Source organism: Aquila chrysaetos, chromosome 10 (genome assembly GCF_900496995.4).
Source record: "Aquila chrysaetos chrysaetos chromosome 10, bAquChr1.4, whole genome shotgun sequence".
NCBI lineage: Eukaryota > Metazoa > Chordata > Aves > Accipitriformes > Accipitridae > Aquila > Aquila chrysaetos.
Genome location: NC_044013.1, coordinates 5,946,319 through 5,968,874, shown reverse-complemented (window position 1 = coordinate 5,968,874; position 22,556 = coordinate 5,946,319). Strand labels below are relative to the sequence as shown.

Genomic DNA, 22,556 nt, shown 5'->3' with positions numbered 1-22,556 from the left:
CCATGAGTATGTTTAAGCTAGAAATTGTAACATTTGCCATCATGGAAATCAGATTCCAGGACAGACAGACAGACAAAAAAGGTATAGTGAAGTTTGATGTATGTATTGCATCGTAATGTTGTATCACACTGTTGCCTACAAGCAGATTGTGTGGGATGATGCAGTATGCCGTCTCACATCTCCTGTTGCCCCAAAGTGAACAGGGGTGCACTAGTCCGCTGTGTTCCTTTTTCTACCTGAACTATGCAACATCCTGCTGACAGCACGGCTTTGCTCAGCCTCCAGCAGTATTTCTGACCAGTATGGACAAAAGGGGTGGGAAAACAAAGAGCTTTTCTTCAGGTAGTCTTGAAACCTGATCTATGAGGTGACTCAGCCTCTTCTAACAGCAGCTGTTTCAGGGACATGCAGTGGTTAGCCTGCAGTATCGAAGTCTGTGCGGTCACTTCCTGATTTCTGCCTCGTGAGTGATCAGAGCTGGGACATGATCAGAGCATTTAAATGGACTTCTCAACCCCCTCCCCGAAAAGAGAGGCCAGGGACAGCAGGCTGACACTGGGAGACACTACAGAGGAATAGAGGCATCGGGAAAGAGCCCACAAACCACTTGTGCAGAGCTGCTATCAAACTGATGAAGACAGAAACTCTTGAAAGAAAACTACATGGAAAGTCCTATTAGGGAAAGAAGTGAGGTTTTGTTTGCATGTCATGGCTCACTTCTCCTGCAAGCCCTGAAAGTACTGTAGAACGTGAAAGAGATCCTCAGGTGTACCAATGGAAAAGACAGGTACGTTTCTTTGTTTAAAATAATGCCACTCTACAGCGTGAAAACACAGCCAGAGTAACCAGCATTGCTTTACAGCTCAGTAAATGTGCATGTAGAGCTATGTACATTGTTTTGTATAGTTTTTGTACTTAGAAGAAATACAGCTGTGACAGGCTATTAAGAGCAAGACTTTACACAATGCATCAGCTTTTTGTAATTATAAGCGGTCTGCCCTTGAACACTGGTATCATGACAGATAACTTCCAACACAGTAAGAAAATATACATACATTTATATACATCAGTATATATACCCACATTTTTATATATATATATACACACACACAAAGAAAAGTATGTGTATATAAAAACTACATTTGCTTTATTTTGACATTTTCCCCCTGACCCAACTCTTGCTATAACATGAAAACTATCTATGCAAGTCATAGGGTTCCTGATACTTCTTCACATGTTTCTCTTTTTCAGAAAGCTGATGCCAGTGATATTCTGTATAACTGATGATTATTAAAATGATTGAGTTCATGTACTCTATGGATAACAACAAATTGTGAAATGAATTCTGTGTGCGGGTCTGTACTGGGGAAGGAGGAATCTGTGTGAGCACAGAAATCCGTTCATGAGCTCTGGTGTATTACAGGATCGAGGTCCGAGCACAAGTCATTCCCCTGTGCACATTCCTGACTGTGTGCAGTCAACGGCACACAGCAGGACTTGAGACATATCTTTTCTACATAGTCCTCGCAAAGCAAAAGTCAATGAATGCCTGCTTAGTTTTTATGACTGCTCCATTAAAAGCATGTGTGTGCGGGCGAAGGCTAGCATTAAAACTAAAGAGCGAGCATTAAATTAATATTTAGAGAAAAACAAAGCAGCTTCAGAATCACCGGATGATGCTATAGCTTGTGTAGTAAAAACAGAAATAAGGAAAGAGTGTCTATAAATTATAAAGTCAAACTTTAATTTACCTGTGAATTAGTCACTGAAACTGAGGTCGCTACACTACTGAACTGTTCCAAACAAGCTATCTGGGGGGCTTGTTTTCTTCCAGCAGTGGCACACTCCCAGTGTTCGTAGCTACAATATCTCGTTGTTTTCTGCACTATCACTTCAGCTTTGCTGTAAGGTTAATGGGGTTTCATCTCCATGTTCCACCCTGAGCTTGGGAGTGTGTGACATTGTTCAGGCAAGGATGTCCTTGCACTCCTTGTTGCACACTTCCTCCTCTCACCTTCCTGACTGCTGGACTGGCCTTTGGCATGAAGAATCACTTTGGTGTCAAACTTAACCTGGCATCCCCTCAGAACGGGGACACCTCAGCCTTGCTTCTGTAATGTGGCCACAAGACTGTGAACTGAACCCGGGGATTAAATGGTAGGGGAAGCAGCAGGTTAGCCCTTCAGCGCTTGGTGGCCAGGTGGGGTGGCCTTAAGGGCAGTCTGCATTAACAAGGCAGCAGAGAGTGATACTTGTACCATTGAGAATTGGGACCACTGAGTCTGCTGTGCTAATACTGAGCATTACCAGTTCCTTTTGAAGGAGGAGAAATGAGTTCAGAGTGTGGTCTACTAAACAGTGCTTTTCTGATATTAGCACGGAGGGAATGGTAGGAAATTCTCAGTGCATCTGCCATTATGAAAGAAGGTAAGCAAGAGTAAATGTTAGTAAAACTAATTCTATGTTTGCTGATTCCCTGAAAGATGACATTCAGAGCAGCCAGGATAAGCAAGAAGAGGACATCCCGAAGAGTTCCCCATTTGACTTTGTAATAAAACAGTTCCAAGGGAAGAGATCCTCTCCTGGAAAAAGAAAAGAGCAGCCTTCAGCCATCAAAAAATTCTTCAGGGGCTTTGACTTTGGGAAATCTGAAGGCAAGGACAGGGGGGAAATTGAAGAAACAGAAATAAACAACTCTGGAGCTGATGATGAGAGTGAGAAGCAAGATCTCTCTGTAGAAGGTAATGCTGCTACAATAGTGAAATACATGTGCATGTGTATATATTTTAATTTCGTAGAAAATCAGTTGCTTTTCTTGCTAGCCAAAGTCCTGTATTTTGCTGCCTACACTTTATCCTTTAGCCAGGATTTGCTTCTGATTGGAACATTATCAAGGATGTGCTCTCTAATTTGAGAGGTGCCAAGCAAGGAGTGAGATCCATATTGCTGAGGAGGGATAAAGCTTTTGGGTGACCTCTCTCTTGATCTCCAATGTGAGAGGTCAGTGCTAGAGTCAGCTCATTAGTTGCAGAGCTTATTTGGTTTCAAAGCCAAGCTTTGAGCAGTAGCTTTGCTTGTTGTATTTAAGATTGGTCTCTGTCTGCCCTGCTGCTAAAGCAATCTGAAGACAACAAGAGCAGATGTTTCCTACCACTTGACACTGGTGAGGGGGAGGGGAAGGGAATGGAAATTCATCATGTATGTTATTTTGCACACACAAGAATACTCTTTACATCCGCACCATAGAAAATGAGGCTGTTTCTAAAAAGGAGCGGGGAGGTGAGGCTTAGAACCCCATCATTTTGTCCTAAGAGTTTTGGGTAGGTTTGGGGAAACAATGAGAGGACAGCTCCTGAGAGTGGGATTGCTATTCTGTGTAATTTTTGGCTGCTTTTTTCCACCTATTAGATGAAATTACTGATTTGTTAAAGGGTTTAACAATGAATGTAAATGCAATTTTCCTTGCTGTACAAACTTCATGGAAGAAGAACGTAAGTGGGGGTTGCTTTGCACAGCCAAGAAAAGCAGGATCTGCGTTACACAGACAATGTATGGAAATGAACACAGGCTGTCATGAAGGAAGTAGCAGGTTCATCACACAATCCCGGGGCCACTCGGTGCTGACTGATCGAGTACAGGCTGTATTGCAGCAGTGCAGCTACAGCGCAGGCACACAGAGGTGGTTATACGACTTGTGCATCCAGAATAACTGCTGCAGTTCAGAGTTTTGCATGAATTTAATGTCCTTGAACTGGTGGTGCAAACATCCCAAGTCACCGGCATAAGGTAGTGTGGAGATGTGCAACAGGAGATTCTTTTCTCACTCTGCATTAGATCTATAGTGATCTTATCACTCAGGTTATTGGTCCACATTGATCAAAAATAGAGTCTGGTTTACTGACAGATTTAGTACATTTCCTAAGTCTTCACCCAACAGCCACAGACAGGGTTTACACACTGTGTTAGTAGCAGCGGTAACCAGGGCCCTATTTCTTTGTTACTCAGATGGACTTTCACATCTCATTTCTGGAGCAGAGTCACCATCTGGTGAGCAGAGATTTAACCAGTTCATGCAGAAACTGGGAAAGAAACCCAACAGCAAGAATCTGGATCTAAATAATTGTGCGTTAAGTGCAGCAGATGTAACAGAGCTGGGTAAATACACATTTTGTTCAACTAGTCACTTCATACATTTATTTAATACTTATTTGCCTATTCAGTTATTCACTCTCCTCTTTTCCTTTCCCTTTTTTTTATAGAGGCCTGGCTTTATTTAACATTTCATCTGGTGGTCCCAGGTCCCTGAGAAATGATAGTTAATAAATTATGTAAATTATGTGATATATATATATATATGAATATAAAAATCATACAGGTCTGTGAAGCAGATTAATGTCCTTACTCTCAAATTACAGATAAGAAAACTGAGGTACAAATTGTCATGGCTTTATAATGCTGTATTGGTTGTAGAAAACATCTCTGTATTAAGATGTATTGACACCCAATGTGTGCAAATAACATGCAAACAGAATACGCTTTTTCTTTTTTTTTTTTTTTTTTTTACAGCTTCTTTATTGCCGTTTCTCCCAGAGCTGGAAGAGATCAGCCTGTCCTGGAATGGCTGTGTTGGTGGGACTTTGAAAGCTCTCACTGTTCATCTTCATCATGTGAACCTGCTAAGAGTCCTTCGACTTAACAACTGCAGGCTGACAGCTGAGGATGTCACCTCCTTAGGTACAGGATTTCATTTACATTTACTTCCAGACAGCTTGGGTCTAATGTAATCCATCTCATCTCTTCCTACATCCTACTCCTGCTGCTTCCATGCTGGGCAGCGTGAACTCCTGCTATGAAACAGTAGAAAGAGCTTGGGCTGATGAGTGACCTTATACATTTGAGTAGCTCTGCCAAGTTTGTTCCTCAGGGTATGAAGCTTTCACATTCAGAAGGGAACAGAATTCAGTCCTATTTGCAGGAAACCATGTTTTCAATTTTGATAAGTATTTTTTTAGCTAGCTTTAATATCTAATGGTAGACAGAAGAACTGAAACAGAGTCAGTTGTCATAGGGTCAGCTTAGGTCTTCATGCTGCAGGACAGATGAGTGCTTATCACAAAAAAAGGGATGTTCTTTTGGAAGAGACTTAAAACTGGAAGTGCTGCCTTGGAGCTTTATGACTTGGTTTTGCAAGTCTGAGAGAAGCTTATTCCTCTGCTTGCTTCTTTGCTTGGAGTGCCTGCAACCCTGCTTTCTGCAAAGCATGAGATTCAAAAGTGATGTTATGCACTCAGGTTCTGATACTGCGTCACTTACCTCTGGGCCTGGAGCTTACTCTGGGGTCAGTCTGTGATATGTATCTAAAAGAAGGGCAAACTCAATGAACTAGGAATTATAAAAACTACTGCTTATTTTGCAAGTTCTAAAAACTGGTCTGAGTTATAAAGCTGGGGTTTATGTCATTCATATCCAGGCTTTTTCCAGGAAAGGTTCAGAAATAAAATGACATATATGGTAGGAGGAAAAACGCATCTCTACAAAAGCTGGTGAAAGTAATTGATCCGTTTCTGATGAGGGTAAAATCTGTGTTTCATTTTCTATCATATTTTTTCAACTTTATTTCATTCTTTTCCAACCCCTTTTCTCGTACTTTTTTTTCTCTTGAATTTTATTAGTTATATTTCCAATTGATTTATTCTGCCTGGTTCTTCTGTGCTGTTTCCTTCCATCTTCTGGCTTAGCCTCTGCTGAGACAGACACAAAACTGATCATAGGACTTGAATTTCCAGTCAAAATGTGATGCCCTTGACATGTGCAATATCAACAGTCAGTTTGCATTGATTTTGCCTGCGATTTTGAAAATAGCATGTGTATTTAGGCCGATACTGCCTGTTTGACTATGGCTACATCTATCTGTGGAAATGTGGCCACTTGTGGACTCAGTGCATTCTGCTTAGAAATCAATGCCTCAAATATAACCATAATATCAACCTTTCCTATGTGGTTGCTCAGAGCTGTGACTGTGAGAGGTGGTAGGAAACCATTCCTGGAGTTATAGTCCTTTATTTATCTTCTGGGTGGAAAATGTGTCTGGAATGCTAGTCCCCATGTCAAACAGAAACAGGCTATGCTGCAGAGGCAAAACCACTTCTCAACTGTAGAGCATTGCTCAGTATTCAAGACTCAGGCAATAATTTAAAATAAATGCAAAAATAAAAATTAAGACCTGTCCTTTTCTCTCAAACCTGGATATTCACTTACAACAACAGAAATAATTATTTTTCTATTATAAATCTTTTGCGAAGAATTAATTATGAAAACACACAGACATGAAGTGTTTTTATTATTAAAATACAATTCTCAATTATTAGGTTGATGACAAGACTTTAGATCAAAAATTTGTGTAAGACACTTTGAAATTGCATTTGAATATGGTCTGATTAATTTATCTTTCTTGGGAATGAGTTTATGCAAATATACATCTGCCTCCCTCCTCTACAAAGGAAGTTAGGAAGCTGGATTTTGCAGTGGGATGCTAGTATTACAAAGAAGCACTAACACAGTTCACATTGGCAGGTGCGTCAAGCCTGGAAAAGGCTAATTTTTCTGAATGTAATCAAAACCAGTGCTGTCTGCCTTGAAATAATGGGAAAGTTAGTTTGGGTCAAAACAATGCTCATCGTGATTCCTTATGAAGTGAGTCAGAAATTCCTGTCAGAAATGAAACTTTTACGCTTCAGAAATAGTTGTGAGAGGACGTTTTTCATCCCCTCCAAAATGACCTGCGGACACAGTACAGAGGACGTTGGAAGTTTGACAACTAAAATAGAGCATAACTGTACAGGACAGTAAATTCAGACTTGACACTTGTATTGATTTCCCTATAGTCTAGGCTTTCTGGGTCCTGGCACAGGTCTACAATGACAGCCAAACAGTCTGATGAGGATTTGGGAACCTGAATAAATTTCAGGTCTGTGTGTACTGTGACAATGACTTGTGATCTGTATTGCTCCTTAGACAAGCTGAGAATTTATACAACATTGCTGCAGTAGCAACAATTCATGGCATCCACCAATTTTCCTGGAAAGCCATTCAAAATATAATAATTTGAGAACTAAGTGGCTAACCTTCTTCTTTAATATATTCCAAACGTCTATTTTTGTCTTGCACTGAAATTGATACCTAGAATGAATCATCTTAGACTTCTGTTACAGGAGAGGCATTTGAAATTGTTTCTCAACTGGAAGAACTGGATTTATCATGGAACAGTAACATAGGTGGAAAACTATCACTCCTGACAAAAAAAATCCAGAAAGGGTGCAAGTTAAAACTTCTGAAAATTACAGACTGTAACCTGACAGCAAAGGATGGAGAATCCCTTGGTATGTGTATTCATCTAGCTGGACGGAGACTGGCTTGTTTGACTTAAATGATGTCTGTATTGAGCTCAATGTTAGTGGAAAGTTATTTTATTTCAGGCTCTGCATTGTAACAGTATTTACCACACAGTGTTGGGATTTAATGCACATTCTTCCAAAGAAGAAAGTTGTCCTCTCTAATCATGTGAGGTAGGGCTGAGAAGAAGAATAGCTAGATCTAAACCATAGTCTGGCTGCCTCAGTGGTCCAGGGTTGCTGGATCCTTTGAGACCCTGATCAAGTCATGTGTGCCAGAATTTCCAACATTGATTGCTTAAAAGTAAGCAGCCAAATTTGTAGTTAGTTATGGGATGGGAAAGAAGGCCTGAGGGATGGGAATTTAGGCTGGGTTGGCAACCACTGATCACCCCTCCCCTCTTTCTTCTCACCATAGCTTAATCCTGTGTGGTCTTTTGATCTGACTCTGTGTTTTAAAAGATATTTTCCCCCTAAAGAGAAGCCCCTGTGCTCTCATCTCCGCTGCAGGACATGGCCCACATGCAACATACAGTCCTAGATCTTTTCATTAGAAATTTTTCTTACTCTTTGTATTCCTGCTTTTTATTCCCCTGTGTTTTTCTAACTGTCCTTGTATTTTTTCACCTTTATTTTCACACAGATTTTTGACTGATTTTCTTGATGCCTATCCAATCTTTGTTTTGATATATTTTTAAAGTAGAACAGGAACTTAGTAAGTCTAAACCACACATATAGGCAAACCCAGCCTATCTCTTCCTGTTTGTCATGGTGCTGTATTTTAATAGGGTTCATCTGTATGTATGCCAGACAATTACCAATTCTGGTTTTCTTTTCTTTTTTTCCCAGCTGAAATTCTAAATGTGATCCCAAACCTCGAAGTATTAGATCTCTCTATCAACAAACACATCGGCTGCAGCATGAAGGTTATTGCTCAGGATCTGAAAAATGTGCCAGGCTTGAAAGAGTTAAACTTGCACATGTGTGGATTAAAGCAAGACAGCCTCCAGGGCTTAGGTTAGACTTTATGTTCAGAAACACTTTCATTCTGAATAAATTGTACATCTGAAAACCATTTAAGAAGGGCAATGAGGTGGGATTTTGCTAATGGTTTGGCAGTATTAATGGCCAATCATTATTTGCTGTTTGAGGATTGATAAAAGACTACAGAGACTTTCAGCAGGAGTAGCATTTATCTTCCCTGAGCTCAAGCATGTGAAACTCAGTAGGGACAGTCACCCTCCACACCATTTATCTGAGACACATCTTAGGGTAGATTAGTGGCTCTCTGGACATGCTTCTTCTCTCCCCAGACAGAACATAGACAAGGGCACAGACAGGCTAGCTAACTTCTAACAAGCTAATCCTACTCTCAGAAGGAAACCCAAATTCACCATTATCACTTAATGAGTGTCCAGTGAAGCCATATGAAATGGGCTTATTATCTGTGTCTCTCCCTAGTGGAGGTTTTATCCATAAAATAAAACAACTGGCACTAACTACCACATCTAGTAATTTCAGCAAAAGGCTGAGGAGTGAATGGATCTGGGGGATGACCTGGCCTCACCTTCACCTGCTCTTTCAGAGAAGAATGGAGTTGCATGGGTGGGGAAGCTTTGTGATATTACTGTATGTCCACTGTGATTATATGCTGAAGCTTAGTGTAAGAGCTTTGCCTGCAATACCTTGTGCAAACTTTGATGTTAAAGTAAATAAATGCTAAAGCTGTGACCTGCGCTATTGTAGCAGCCGGTGACCAGCATGCTCCCTTTTCCATTTCAGACACTGCTTTACAGCACCTTGCAGAGCTAAGAAAATTAGACATATCATGTAACAAAGAGATTGGTGGTGGCTTTAAAGACTCAACAGCTCATTTGGCCAGCTTGAAAAACCTCGAAGTCCTTGATCTCCACCAGTGCTGTGTAACAGAAGAGGACGTGACCGTTTTGTGTAAGGACATGTTGATGAAATCCATTAAGAATCTAGGTTTTGACTTCTGAAAATATCTCAAAGGCGTAAGAGATTCTGCCTAACCTAGTCTAGCAGATCTCAGTACGTTTTTCGTTAGGCAGTTCTGGAAGTGCATTGTGGAGGATAGCTTTCTTGATCAATATGGAATGTTATTTTTGCTGAATCAAAGGTAATCTCATAGTGTTTGATCCCACGTGGAACTAAGGACCTGAATCTGCCATGGTTCAGACCCGTGATGGGAATGTAGGAACTGCCATCAAGCACTGCTTTTTTGATAATCAGTAATTTTGGAAATATCCCGCGACAGTTCCCCCACTGGTATAAATTGTCATGGATCCAAGGTGTGTATGTGCACGTAAATGTAACTGCCTAAAACTTGCTTAGTGAACTGTATGTCGAGTAGAGAGTGATGTTAGGAGATCTTGCATTGCTGCTGCTGTATGCTTTATGGAAAAGCTGAAGACTACAGTCTCCATGCTGAATTGATCCAAATCATAAATAGTATTAGGAAAAGAAAGACATTTCCCATTCAATCAGTAAGACAGTTTATTTTTCTGTGTGCATTATAACAACTTTTTGACACTGGTTTTTACTCTTTAGAACAACAACAACAACAACAAAAAATCCCATGACTCAAAGCCTATATTGCCCACATCTTATTTTCCATGATAAAGAAGGTTATTTGAAAAGCTGCTGCTGAAGCATTGGGAAATAGTAACTATTATTAATAGCAATCCTGATTTATTTTTAATTTATTGACTAATAGAGAATAGTAACATGAATATAAAGGAGTTTCAGTTAGCAGTGAAGACATTTGGAAGTAACCCCCATCTCATTTAATGTTAAATTCCCTACTTCACCTAGAAAATTGCAGCAGGATGCCGTCTTCTGACAACCTTCCACACAGTATGTAATACCTAATTTCTTAAACATTCCTACTGAAAATGGCAAGGCTATTTATGGACTAAAACATTACTCACCATAAATTTGAGTGTCAAAACCTGGCCTTGACTTTTGGATTGATTTATAAAGAAAAGAAATGATGTCAAGCAAATATACAACTACATATTTGTTCTGGCTGGTGACTGTCTAATAAATATTTCATGTTTTCATAGCCCAGGTGATACCTTTGCTCTCCAGTCTTCAAGAGCTGAATTTATCCTCAAATAAAAGTGTAGGAGTCTCATCTGATCCTCTTCTGGGCAGGCTAAGGTTTTTACCAAAGCTGAAATCTGTGGTCATCAGCAATTGTGGTTTAGGTGAAGAGTCGTTTTCATCACTAGGTAGGAATGTTTTTTTAAAGTATGTCTATTCTCTGTGTATCCTTGTGGGACAAAGCACTTCATTCTCCTTTGGCTGAACTCCAAAGATCATGGTTATATTATACCACAGGTCCCGAGTGAAAAAGCCTGTGATGAAACCAGTGCTTCATGGGACCTGATTGCAAGGGAAGGCCATTGTATGTCCTTCCCCATTATACCTGACTGGATGAAGTCCTTTTAGTCCTTTGTCTGATAGTGAGCTTTCATATACTGCCTAATTTTGGAAGAGAAAGGAAAACATGATTTCATATTATGCTGTAATTATCATTTGGTTATGACACTGCATTTGCAGTTTAGTGGGGTAAAGTTTTGACTGAAGGTTTTTCACCTCACTGCAGGTGAAAGTTCAGCAGAAACTTTCTGGGATAGAGTTAAGCATGGGGCAATGGAGGAACTGAGGCAATGACTGCAGTAGTGGAAAAGATATTGCACAGCCATGAAGAAAAGTCCAATCTAACAGAGGATATGTAAATTCAGCCTCTTTTGCCTACTTATTGCACATCTCAGTGGATTAGTGGCTACACTGTCCCTTTGATAGGTGTTCCATATGGCACATGAAATCTAAGTACAGAGGGATCTGTTAGTTACTGTGTATTGTGCATTTATAATATATTTTGTACTGTTTACTAGTGGCATTGAAACTTGACTGCCTTCAGCAGAAACAGTAGCAAGCTAAACTGGTCTGAGGTCCCTGCAGGAAGAGTACTATATTTATATCATTACAATTATGTAAGAGTGACATCATGGAAATCAGTGTTGTCAAAAGGTACAGAGCATTTCACCTTGTGTGGTGAGTTCACAGCAAAAAATTGCTGTCTTTGAATTGATATTAAATGGCTTAAAAACAAGCTGTTAAATTAAATTGACTTCAGTGGGACAAGGTTAAGCCAATAACGTGAACAGAAAGACAAGAAACCCCTCCGCAGTATCCTTAAAGATTCTGTAGGCAGGCCCTTCTTGTATTCTTTAAAGAGCACAGGAGATATTTTTTGTCTGACTTATTAGGATAAAGTAAGTCATTCTAAGCACAAGCAGGCAGCCTGTTAGGAGCCTATTTACAGGTGAATTGCCGGTGAGGTGTCTATTGAGGCCATGTTGTTTTCTCTTAGTAAGCAGAAGTTGCTGGTCTTAATCTTTTCAGCTGAGGCTGCCCTTCACCTTCCTGAACTGGAGATATTAGACCTTTCTTGGAATAAGTGCGTTGGTGGGAACCTAAAGCTGCTTTTGGGAGCACTAAAGCTTGCAACGGAGATTCAAGTGTTAAGACTGAGCAGCTGTAACTTGGTGGCTGAAGATTTGGCACTTCTAAGTACGTATAACATGGTATTTACTAGCAGTCAAAGAGCCAGGGCATTTAGACCACAATTCAGAAGGGACTTGTTCAATGGGCTGAGCACGTTTTTGCATAAATCAAATGAAAAGATGGAAAATACAGCAGTATTTTTTCCAGAAAGGGTTTTAATTTTGCTGAAGACTGCGTGTCCTGTACATGCACAGTGCAAAAACTGAAAAGGCTAAAATGCAAAGAATCTTTTAGCAGTTTTATCTATTAATACAAAAAGGCAGCCCTTAGAAAACACAGGTTTTGCATCTGTTTTTTATATCAGATATTTAAAGCTGCCTGTAAGAAGTTTTATTTTGCTCAGTTGCTGGTTTGGGGTTCAGTAATTTATAGAAAATGTACGTGCTGACAGCCAGTAATACAGGCACTACCAGCTGTCAGTCCATTAGGTGTGTTTCTGGAGTCAAACTATTGTGGGAGAACTAAAACAGAAATATTTCCACCCACCTCTTAGCAGCTGCTGAGGAATACTGGAAGATGGGAACCTGATGAGGGAATAAATTCTAGGATCCTTTTACAAACCTGTTTATTTTGTAATCATCCTTGTGATTCTGTGGGCCTGACTCACGGGTTTTGAGTGTCTGAGATTGGCAATAGCTGTGTGACAGCTATTAAGGCCCTGTAATCTGAAGGCTGGTGAGATGAAGCCTGAGTATTTTTGACTTTACAAACTTCACACTTGATGGGTGTCTCCTTTGCCAATCATACATTAAGGATCCCAGTTCCCTTTAGGGTATATTAGGCCCATTACACTCCCACAGTGAGAGGTGGCTGTTGTAATCATGCAACCTCATCTAGTTTTGCTTTCCTCTTTCTAAATGTCTGTGTAAAGCCTCTCTGCCTATTTTAATTGGCACTTATAACCTCCTTCCAACTGACTCAAAGGTTTTCAGGTTGCCATACAGTTTTAACCCATTACTCCTGTTCCTTTTGAATTGCCTGTGTTTAAAATGTTGTACACTCCTTCAGCTGTGATAAAACAATCTTTCTGAGATCAACCGCAAGTGATTTTATGTTGCTGAGGAGTTGAATCTTGCTGTTTGACTGCTGAAAACCCTTAAATAATATGGTACTCTTCTTACTTATAAGCTTTTAAAGCAATTGCCGGGATGTATTAGTTGTGTTTGTGTCTGTTGTTTCTTGCAGCGTTACTGACGGAGGATGGCCATCTAGCCAGATTACGGAAGCTGGATTTGAGTTATAACAACAGCATCTCTGATGAAGGGTGGGTCATTTTCTGTCAAGGCTTAGCAGTATTCAAAGAACTCTCAGAGCTGGATGTCAGTCTTCGCCCATTGTCCTGCCGTGACTGTGGGACGTGGTTCAGCGAGTTGTTAGCAGCCCTGACAAAGCTGCCTGCCTTGACAGAGCTGGGGATGCAAAGATGGGTCCTTTCAGAATCACAGCGAAAACGACTGGAAAGCTTTAATCAAGACAACAAAAGAAACATTCGTTTTGACTGTTGATGGAGGTTGAAGGTTTCTGGAAGGCCTTTCACAAGCAGCACATGAACCAAGTATTACGTGTCTCTGACTTAGAAGACTGCCCAGTTTTTAGTAATCTCGTCTCATGAGAGCTCTTGAAATAGTTCCACAATTACAGAAAACTGTTATTTAACCTTCTGCATGCATAGATCATTCCATTTAATAACATATTCTTCCAGATTCTCTGGGCCATGCTTACGCTACTATATATGCTTAATCTTTGTGTTGTGAATACTCCAATGACTACTGTCAAAAGAGCAATGATGATTTCACATGGACACATTGTAGGTTTGCCAATGGAGGAAAGTGGCCGGGGTGTGTGCTAATGCAGGTGGGTGGGCAGTGTGAATGTGGCCTCCTGTATATAAGGAAGATGCCTCCAATGTGAAAATACTTGAAACCTCTATGTTTTAAATTTTAGTTTCTTCTCTCCCCAGACTTTTGCCTCTTTGTGAATGCATTAAATCTACATAATTGTGAGATTTGCAAAGCATCCCAACAGCTCAGGATTATATGTTAGTCCAGGAAGGAGAATAGGGAAGGGGCTGTTCTGCCTCTGCTCTGGCCGTTGATGCCATCTCATAGTGTAGATAAGTGCTGTGTACAGAATCAGCATACAATCAAGGTAAGAAACAGTTGATTGATATCTTGGCAGGTCTCAGGGGCAAGGGAAATGCTGTGGTAGATTAAATCAGAGGTATGTCCTGCTACCTTAGCAAGGATTTTGGACACAGAGCAATCCATAGGCATTCTGGATAAGGCTATACAAAGACTTCAGGATACTTCAGGGATGCTCCTTCTCATCCTGAGCTGTTTCGGCCTTACCCAGACTGCACTTTCTGTACAGACTCTTTTATGACATGCAGCACAAAACCAAACTTCCAGATCTAAGAGTCTGATCTAAAGCATATGAAAGCCAGTGGGAGTCCCTGCAGTGCCTTCATGCTTCCTGCATTCAGGATTAATCCATTAACCTTCACAACACCTTGTGACATGGGCGGTGTTCTTATCCTTACCTTAAAGATGAGGGAAATAAGCAAAGTCTATTATTCAAAGCCACAGGGCAGCTTCTAGCTAAGAGCACAGCACGCTGCTTTGTGCCCAAGACTTGTTAGAAAAAGCACCAACTTGGGATGTGTAAGTGGCTCCTCCTTTTTTTAGTTGATAATTTCTTATTTGGCATTTTATTGTATTTGCTTACACAGAGCGAAATTCTGGCATAGTCACTCGTGTCATGGAGCTTGTTAACCCACACGTGAGCTCAAAGACTGCAGTGGGATTATTCATTGGTAAGGTATTTTAGGAAGTAAAGATATTAGATCTGCCCACTGAGTGAGGAGTCTTAGAGAAATCCTGAGGCAGCTTGAGGGATAAAGTACTGCTCAATTAGCTCTGAGTATATCTACGTGCTGCAGCAATCTCCTGGAGGAGAGGTACAACAGGATCATTCAGTGGCAATTTCCTAACTTGCTAGGGCCCCTCTCAGCAAGTTCTCCCGTGCAGATGCAGATCAATATTTAGGTTTCAGTCTGGGTGACCCTTCCAACATCAACTTCTGGCTGGTCAGGGTTATAACCAGCAGCTGACCGTGCTGTGCTGATACCCCTTGATCATTTAATCCATGACTTCATGTGAGGTCTCCATGGACTTCCTGGTTCCAGTTTCAGTTCCACTTGAAAAGTGCACTTGGTTCCCCCAGCTCTGAGAAATGTGAGGTGAACTGGAGTGTCTTGATCAGAGGTAGCAGGGAATTGCTGCAGTGTGGGATTAGTTATCTTCTACAGAGATCCTCAACCTCCGAAGTGAAGCAAAGAGCCCCTGTTTCATACAAGGCTAACAAGAGAGACTTTCAAGTAGTGACTTAAGCCAGGAGAGTTACTCTAATGTGGAAGTACCATCATCTCTGTTTAACAGCAGCACACCAATCTCTTCTCTTAATCACTCACCTTCCTGTGACTTTCCTCCTCAGATCTGCCTTTGGTCCAACTGGGAAATTGATTCTTTATCTGTTCTGTGAGAATCTCTCTGAATCACTCCTTTCCCACTTGAACCTCTCTCTCTAATTCAGTACAGCAGCTGGTCAGTGTTTAATGTCAGGTGTCTGTTGTAATCTTACTGACTGAACTGGACTTCAGTGTTGGGGTTTCTTGTTTTGTCATAGTTGGGCTCCTCATTCTCAGCTCCAGAGCACAGTATGGACTTACTGCTAGAAACCTCTCCACTTGCTGTTCATGATCCCCTTCTGAGTCCTTTGCCCTCTCATGATTCTGTCATACCTATTGTGCCACTAAAAAGCTTTTATTAAATCACTTCTATTAAATGTCCTGTCTTCCCGGAGATCTCTCTCTTCCAATGATTTCCTCCTTGGTAGTCTCTGAATCATCCTTCTCTCTGTTCCTCTTTGCCTTCACTTAGGGTGAAAAAATTTCGTAAGACACCTCCAAACAACCAAAACAGCATCAATCACCTATTAAAATGGAAAAATCAAACCCAAGCCATCCCACTTTTCTGCACTCCCAGCTCTCTCCTGCCAACAAGCATATTAATGAGGTTTCAGTATCAATCGATTCAAGAGCCAAACAGAAATAAGATCCATACCCTGCGTGCAGATGTAGCCGCAGCATTCAGAGAACACTACCTGGAGGTGGAGCTCTAGGAAGAGCTGGGTCTCAGTGACCCTGCCTTCACCACCTCCTTCAGGATGCCACCACCTTCTCCGAGGCAACTCAGGCAAGGGGAGGGAGAGCAGGACTGCAGCTCCGACCAGCCAATTAAACTAAATAAAAGGGTTTGCTCCCACCCACTCGTGCCCTTTGAATCTGCACAGTGGCCGGTCGCAGTCCAGCTCTGTGCTTTATGTGTGCTGCAGATAAAACTCTGGAGGAGTTTAAGGAGTAACTGAGCAATACAGAATAAAAACTAGACAAGGACATCAGCTGTCTAGGACAAACAGCTTTCTGTAAAGTGCTGTGGAAGGACATGGTTGCATATAAATTTGGCATGCTAGAATTATCGTAAGGAGTGTTTGTCATGGTTCTTTTGAATAACAAAGGTGTTGTGACATGCCAGGACCCACAATCATTGCAGAATATTGCATTCTGCAGACTCCCTGCTTTCAGATAAGCCTGTTGTACACAGACGTCTGTTTTACAGTCACCAAGCTATTTCAGAGATGAGCTATAACACTAAGGATTTGACAGCTTGCAGTCATTCAAAATACTATAACTACAGATTGTCAAAACATCAGTGAACAGTTTTGCAAAAGTGTGGAGATGATACTTTCAAAACAGCTTTTTACACCTCTGTAAGACAGGATGGTAATACAGGTTCTGGTAGAAGTGCATGTGTTCTGACTGCCTGGAATCCTCCTCCATATTTCCAAACGAGGTACTGATCATTTCTGAACGTAAAACTCATTAAATAACTGCTAGTAAGTGGGGCCACAAATATTGTTTCACTCTAGATATGGCTCTACCTCACTGACTGGAAAACAGATTTCTAAGAATTGCATGTAAAATACTTTGGGATTCAGAACAAAGAACACTTCATTGCACCAGATTCCTACAGATTAGACTAATTTGCAGTTGATCAGCTGCCTTAATGCTTTCAGATAACATGCATTCAGAATGAGACATCTCAAGAATATTTCAGAATCTGCCTGATTCAGCTGGAGTCAATGTTGACAAAAACACAAAAACAAACCTCAAAAAATCATCTATTTTCATTGTAACACTCACTGATTCGAATGCTTTAATACTGCTTCTCTCCTAATCGCTTATCTCTGCTCACATTTGACCTTCTTGTAAATGAAAAGAGCCCTGTGCATTTTTCTGCCCAAACATCACTTTTTTTGCTTTTGAGGCTTTTACAGGCTTCTCTTTTCCCTTTCCTTTTCCTTCTTTCTTTTTTTTCGTTAGATTCTTAAGTGTCAAGAAAGGTCCAATCCCCTTCTGATTCATCGACCCATGCTACAACACTTGGATCTGAAAAAGAGAGAAGAACAATCTGGTTACCTGGAGGAATAGGCTAAAAGCAAACAGTCACGTGGAACAGTGTTACTAGTGTATATTCTTGATGCAAAAAGCCAGGCGCATCGCGGTCTCCAAAAAAAACTTTTATTCTGTATTAGGCTACATTGTGTTCAGCTAAGATAGACTGCCAGCCACCTGACTTTTCTTTTACTCTGTGCTATTTTTTTTTCCAAGAGGAATTTCTTACCAGGGAGGAGACTAACATTGTAGTCCTCCAGACCCTTTGATTAGAGTAGTAAATGATTATGTCTACACATCTTTAAATGTCACCTTTTAGTTCAGAAGAACAGTTTGGGAGAAACACAGTAGTTCATGAAGAAATTACAGACATTACAGAAACAGGGGAATAATTTAGGTTCAGAAGAATCAAAGACTGAGAATTTGCCTTTCCTTCCTTCTTTCCCTGTTTTTTTTTCTGAGCAAATTAATTCCATGGCCTACTGGTGATACAGACTGATGTTCTTTTGAAAAAAACAACAACAACAACAAAAAACAAGACACGAAAAATGTGGTTTTTTTCAATGTGTTTGCCCAATGGATCTTCAACTCTCTACAGTCAAAATACAGTCAGCAAGAGTGAAGATGCCACGTGCAGTTAGTTTCATCTTTAAGCAATGCCTTGACTTAGAGGATCTGCCTTGTTTTTAGACACACTAACCATTTCCCTTCCACTGGACAAGGAACTAAGGAAAGCTCCCTTGCCAGTTGTGAGGGCTGTTCTGTGCCTGCTGATTGTGACCTGGCCCCTATATCCTACCTTAACTTGATCAGTCATAGAAGTATTGCTCTGCCATAGCTGATGCAAACAGTGGTTTAAGACGGTTTTTGATGTTGCATAGAGTGTCCTGTAAGTTGTTCTGCAAAGTATCTGTTACTAAAAACACAGCTTTGTATGTATATTGTGGTGGCTTTCTTAACACCCCTACCTTTAAGTTCATGGCCTTTTTATGCCTTTTTCCTGTAAGTATTCCCAGATGGCAGATATCCCCTGACAGCACACTTCAATCAGGGGGTTGAATCCACAAGGACCAGCTCCAGCTGCTGAAGACTGTCCAAATCCTCAGTCAGCCGGGACAGGTGATTGTTCTGAATGAGCAGTTTTTGCTAACCTGAACACACAAAAGCAAACAGCTGCAGCACAAGGAACAGGAATGATGTGGAGCATTCCTGCGTGCTCCCCGTAAACAGCACATCGATGAGGCACAAACAATTCAGTCTGTGCATGTAATGAATGTGTGTATTGAACATCTCACCAGTGCATTTAAAATTCAAAGTATCTGCTCACATATATAGAAGGATGGAACTCAGGCTCTCCTAGCAAAGCATTTGCTTCAGCAGGTGAAGACTATTCACCTGGCAGCCAGGTGGCTAAATTCAGCTCTCAAAAGGCCTGCCAATTGGTCCTCCAACAGTGCTACTGAACTTAGCCACACAGAGATGCAACGGAGAACTAGGGAAGATGGAAAGACTGGGCTGGGGAGCACCCCTGGAGAGCCAGATCCACGCCACTGCTCTGGAGTCACTGGTGCTGACCCAGTGGGTCTTCTCACATCAGGGGGTCTGCTTTGAGCTGAGCTCTGGGAAACATCTTTTTCCCCAGACCCTGAGGTTGAGGTAGGTTGTGGATGAGGACCTCCTGTCTGCTTGGCTTGGGTACAGTACTTCCCTCACCCTCCCAGTTCCTAACTTTTATCCTATTTGGTTCCCTTACAATTACAGGAAGAGCCCTGAATGATGCACTGTATTCCTTCCTTTCCTTCTCTCTCTCCCTCCCTCTTCTAAAATGCTTACTGGTACTTGCATCCTTAAGGCCACAAACACAAAGACTGTATTTCAGCTTGTATTTGGCATACAGAGTCTGGGAGCTGTTTAAAGAGATTGTTATGACAGTCAAATATTTTCAAGTGGGTCAATGAGCCGATGGCTGTGGGCAGGTACTCCAGACAATTATTGTCTGTATGCAGTTCCTTCAGATTCTGGAAAAAGATGTGTGTGGAAGTTTTAATAATTAAAGGACTTTTTCCTTAGCTTGATATATAATCAATGTATAGAGAATATCAGTAAGTGCAGAAGCAAGGTTTATAACCTGAGATACCATTGGGATGACTACTAAACACAAAGAGAGAAAATGTGTTTCAAGCACTGAGTTTTGATATTATTCCTATTCTGACAGCCCTGGCCTGATGCTGTACCATGTACCTAAAGAGATTAGGAGAGCCTTCAGTCCTGTATTTGGGAGCAGCTGAAGTCCACAGAAGTGCCATGCCGTAGCAGACCAAGACCTTCTCCCTTCTAGTGCTCCTACCTGCAATTTGCTGATGTCTTCTGGCAGACTTGTGAATTTAATTCCTTTATTTTGTCCCAGCTATAATTTCTCTAATGATTCCAGGAGAAAGATTTGCTTTGGAAAGATACTGAATTGGTTTTCAGACAGGCTAAGGCATTTCAAATTTGTCAGTTCTTTCACCTCTGCAGGTATCTAGACACAGTCATTAAAAAGATACATTATGTCAATTAAACAGTAATCTTTGGGATTTTGTTATTAGGGAAAAATCTCCAAGAAAATGCTGTGGAGCCGCTTTACTGTTGATGGATGAACACAGAATATTCTGCTCATTAATATAACATTATACCTCACAGTATGGTGGAAATTTTGGCAAAAAAATCCATGTTGTTTCCTCTGCTGGAAAGATTTCTTATGGGGTTAATTTTATTTCTTAGCAGAAACGTTAGTCTGCTGCTTCATTTCCTTTGTATGCACAGTGCAGGGGAGAGTAATTTAAATGAATGAAATCTGAAAGGGATTCTTTTGCATAAATTACTACTTCTGTATAAGTAACCTTCAAGAAGAAAATTGCACAAGTGAAAATCTCCTTGGAAGAGTTGCGTTATATAAAAAGGAATGTGTATTCTGAGCCCTAAAATGAGTATGCCCATGAATACCATTACGCTTATAACAACACAGCTTTAGGGTACATAATTGTTCATTATCAAATGAACAGCAAATATTAATGGTGTTAAAGGCATTAACAATGACATCCATTTTTAAATTGCCCTCTGTTCTGTTTCAGTTTGTGATGTATTGATTCTATGCAAATGCAGCTCTTATTTTCCAGAGTACACAGAAAAAAAAGACACAAAAAGACTGAAGCAATCCGTCCAGTCAGTATGTTGTCTTTACGATTCAACACAAAGGTCAGTGTTTCCATGTTCTTGCTATTGTCTCCCTGCCTGAATACTCAGGTATCGGTGATAATGAGTTACCTAGGCTCAGGTGCATACGAAGTGGAACATGCCTTCTCACTGTTGTAGGGAAAGGTGGCACTCAGTTTTAATGAAGAACTTAGATTTTGCAAAAAGGAGGTATCAATAAAATAAAAATTAAAACAAAGGAACAAATACCTTCTGTATCTGACTGTCATCCAGGGCCAATACTTCCAGATTTTTCATAGTGCATATTCCTTTAGGAATATCATCAAAGCAATTTTCACTCAGATCTAGTATCCTGACACTGGTTAATATGATGAAGGACCTGGGTACTGTGTGCAGTCTGGTGTTCCTCAGATAAACACGGGAAAGGGACGGCCAGCAGCGGATCTGGTTTGGGAACTTCTCCAGGCTGTTAGCAGACAGTCTGAGTACTCTCATTTCAGTGAGATTCTTCAAACCTGGGGGAAGCTTGTGCAGGAGATTGAGACAGATCCAGCACAGGCAGCTTCTGGCAGTGTTGCAGTGTAGGAGGAATGGAGGATAAGTTATTAAAAGCTAAAAATAGCTTAACTAAGTTTGTCAAAAAGCCTCTGTCTTCTGGGATGAGACTGATCAGATTTTGTTCCAGATCTATTATTTCTAAATTAGCAGTATGACAAAGCTCCTTGGGAAAACTTTCAAATCTATTTTTCTGGAGGTAAATTTCCTTGAGTTTTTGTCAGGTTCACTATTTCTTTAGGCAAACACTTGAAATAATTGTCAGAAAGGCCAAGCAGTTCAACACGATGCAGATATTCACAGACCTGCACTGGGATTTCGTGCAAGTTTGTTTTATAGACTGAGCTGACAAAGGGGCTGCAACTTGCTGATAACTGGCAGCAAATTACAGGAGAGGGGATTGTTACTTAGATTTAAGCTTAGAAGACATTTCAGCTCCCCCAGTTCTTCACATATGTCCTGCATGTAATTCTGATCCAAGTAGAGGATCTTCATGTGCCTCAGGTGATTGATGTCTTGGGATGCTTACAATCAGGTTCTTTTCCATGTGCAGCTCTTCCAGATATTCTAGACTTGAGACCTCTGGCAAGATGTTTCACAGTTGCTTGTTGGCTAAATCAATATCCTGAAAAATATCCTGTCTGGGACGCGTGTGGGAGAAAGCTTCATTCTCTGGCACTTCTTTCACTGGTATATCTTGTGCAGTCTCAACATGGTCATCCTCAAAACCAGCAGAGTCAACTTTGGGGCAATGAGTGCCCCTTGTGCTGGCCTCCTGGCTCTGCTGAGACTCGGCCACCTCTGCTCCTTATCTGTAATTTCAGAAGAGAAAAATAATTAAAAATCGACAGTTCTCAAAGACCTTCCTGTGCTTAACAAATACTGGCAGAATTCAGCATTTAGGGACAGGTTCTAGTCTCAGTTGTACCCCTGCAAAAAGCTGCTTGGGTTCACTGAGGTCGAATCCTGCAGTAAATACAGCAGGACCATAGGTTTGAATGCCAGTGCATCCTGAGGTGCCCCAACAGCCAAATTCGGAGGGCGACCACGTGAAGTCAGGGGAGCTGGACGAAGCAACCTCCTTGAGCCTTGAAGGCCTATGTTCACAAACACTGGCTGAGGTTTGTCTTCAGCTATGCTCACTGTAAAACTGGAAGTGTCCTGTTGTAAAAAGGTGGCAGCTTCTTCTGTAACCAGAAGATGAGCCGGAGACATGCCGGTGAATCTGATAACCCTCGAAGTTGTACTGTTGCTGATAGCGAAAGACCGAGAGGTGGGAAGGGGTGACTACCTGACTGGCCTGCGAT

At 41.1% G+C, this 22,556-nt stretch overlaps 2 protein-coding genes across 6 annotated transcripts; one reads left to right on the top strand and one right to left on the bottom strand.

Annotated features, from left to right (window-relative positions):
- Positions 1 to 379: 379 nt before the first annotated feature.
- On the top strand, positions 380 to 21,836 carry LRRC31 (leucine rich repeat containing 31). 5 transcript variants are annotated; one of them, XR_003925555.1, is made up of 11 exons: positions 2,462 to 2,741; positions 4,006 to 4,155; positions 4,567 to 4,734; positions 7,212 to 7,379; positions 8,241 to 8,408; positions 9,174 to 9,341; positions 10,478 to 10,645; positions 11,826 to 11,993; positions 13,173 to 13,841; positions 20,658 to 20,736; positions 21,803 to 21,836. XR_003925555.1 is itself a non-coding variant. In XM_030029210.2 (10 exons), the coding sequence occupies exons 1-10, from the start codon at positions 775 to 777 to the stop codon at positions 13,490 to 13,492; spliced, it is 1,749 nt and encodes a 582-aa protein (XP_029885070.1). In that variant the 5' UTR covers positions 380 to 774; the 3' UTR covers positions 13,493 to 16,499. The 5 variants fall into 5 exon arrangements, 4 of the variants coding, with proteins under 4 accessions (XP_029885070.1, XP_029885071.1, XP_029885069.1 ...); XM_030029210.2 differs by lacking the exons at positions 20,658 to 20,736; positions 21,803 to 21,836 and adding an exon at positions 380 to 787 and having other exon boundaries at positions 2,484 to 2,741; positions 13,173 to 16,499; XM_030029212.2 differs by lacking the exons at positions 20,658 to 20,736; positions 21,803 to 21,836 and adding an exon at positions 2,918 to 3,000 and having other exon boundaries at positions 2,667 to 2,741; positions 13,173 to 16,499.
- Positions 17,408 to 22,464, bottom strand: LRRIQ4 (leucine rich repeats and IQ motif containing 4). The gene is given in 7 exon segments (XM_041126797.1): positions 17,408 to 17,493; positions 20,944 to 21,235; positions 21,237 to 21,466; positions 21,468 to 21,591; positions 21,593 to 21,766; positions 21,768 to 21,829; positions 22,237 to 22,464. Coding segments are annotated over 7 exon segments (1,125 nt in total). The 3' UTR covers positions 17,408 to 17,478.
- Positions 22,465 to 22,556: the final 92 nt, after the last annotated feature.

Excerpts from the sequence above, each read along its gene's own strand:
- LRRC31 (XM_030029209.1), top strand. The coding sequence starts at position 2,462 with ATGTTTGCTGATTCCCTGAAAGATGACATTCAGAGCAGCCAGGATAAG. Across the intron at positions 4,735-7,211 it reads TGAGGATGTCACCTCCTTAG|GAGAGGCATTTGAAATTGTT; the intron begins GTACAGGATTTC and ends CTTCTGTTACAG. Across the intron at positions 8,409-9,173 it reads AGACAGCCTCCAGGGCTTAG|ACACTGCTTTACAGCACCTT; the intron begins GTTAGACTTTAT and ends TTTCCATTTCAG.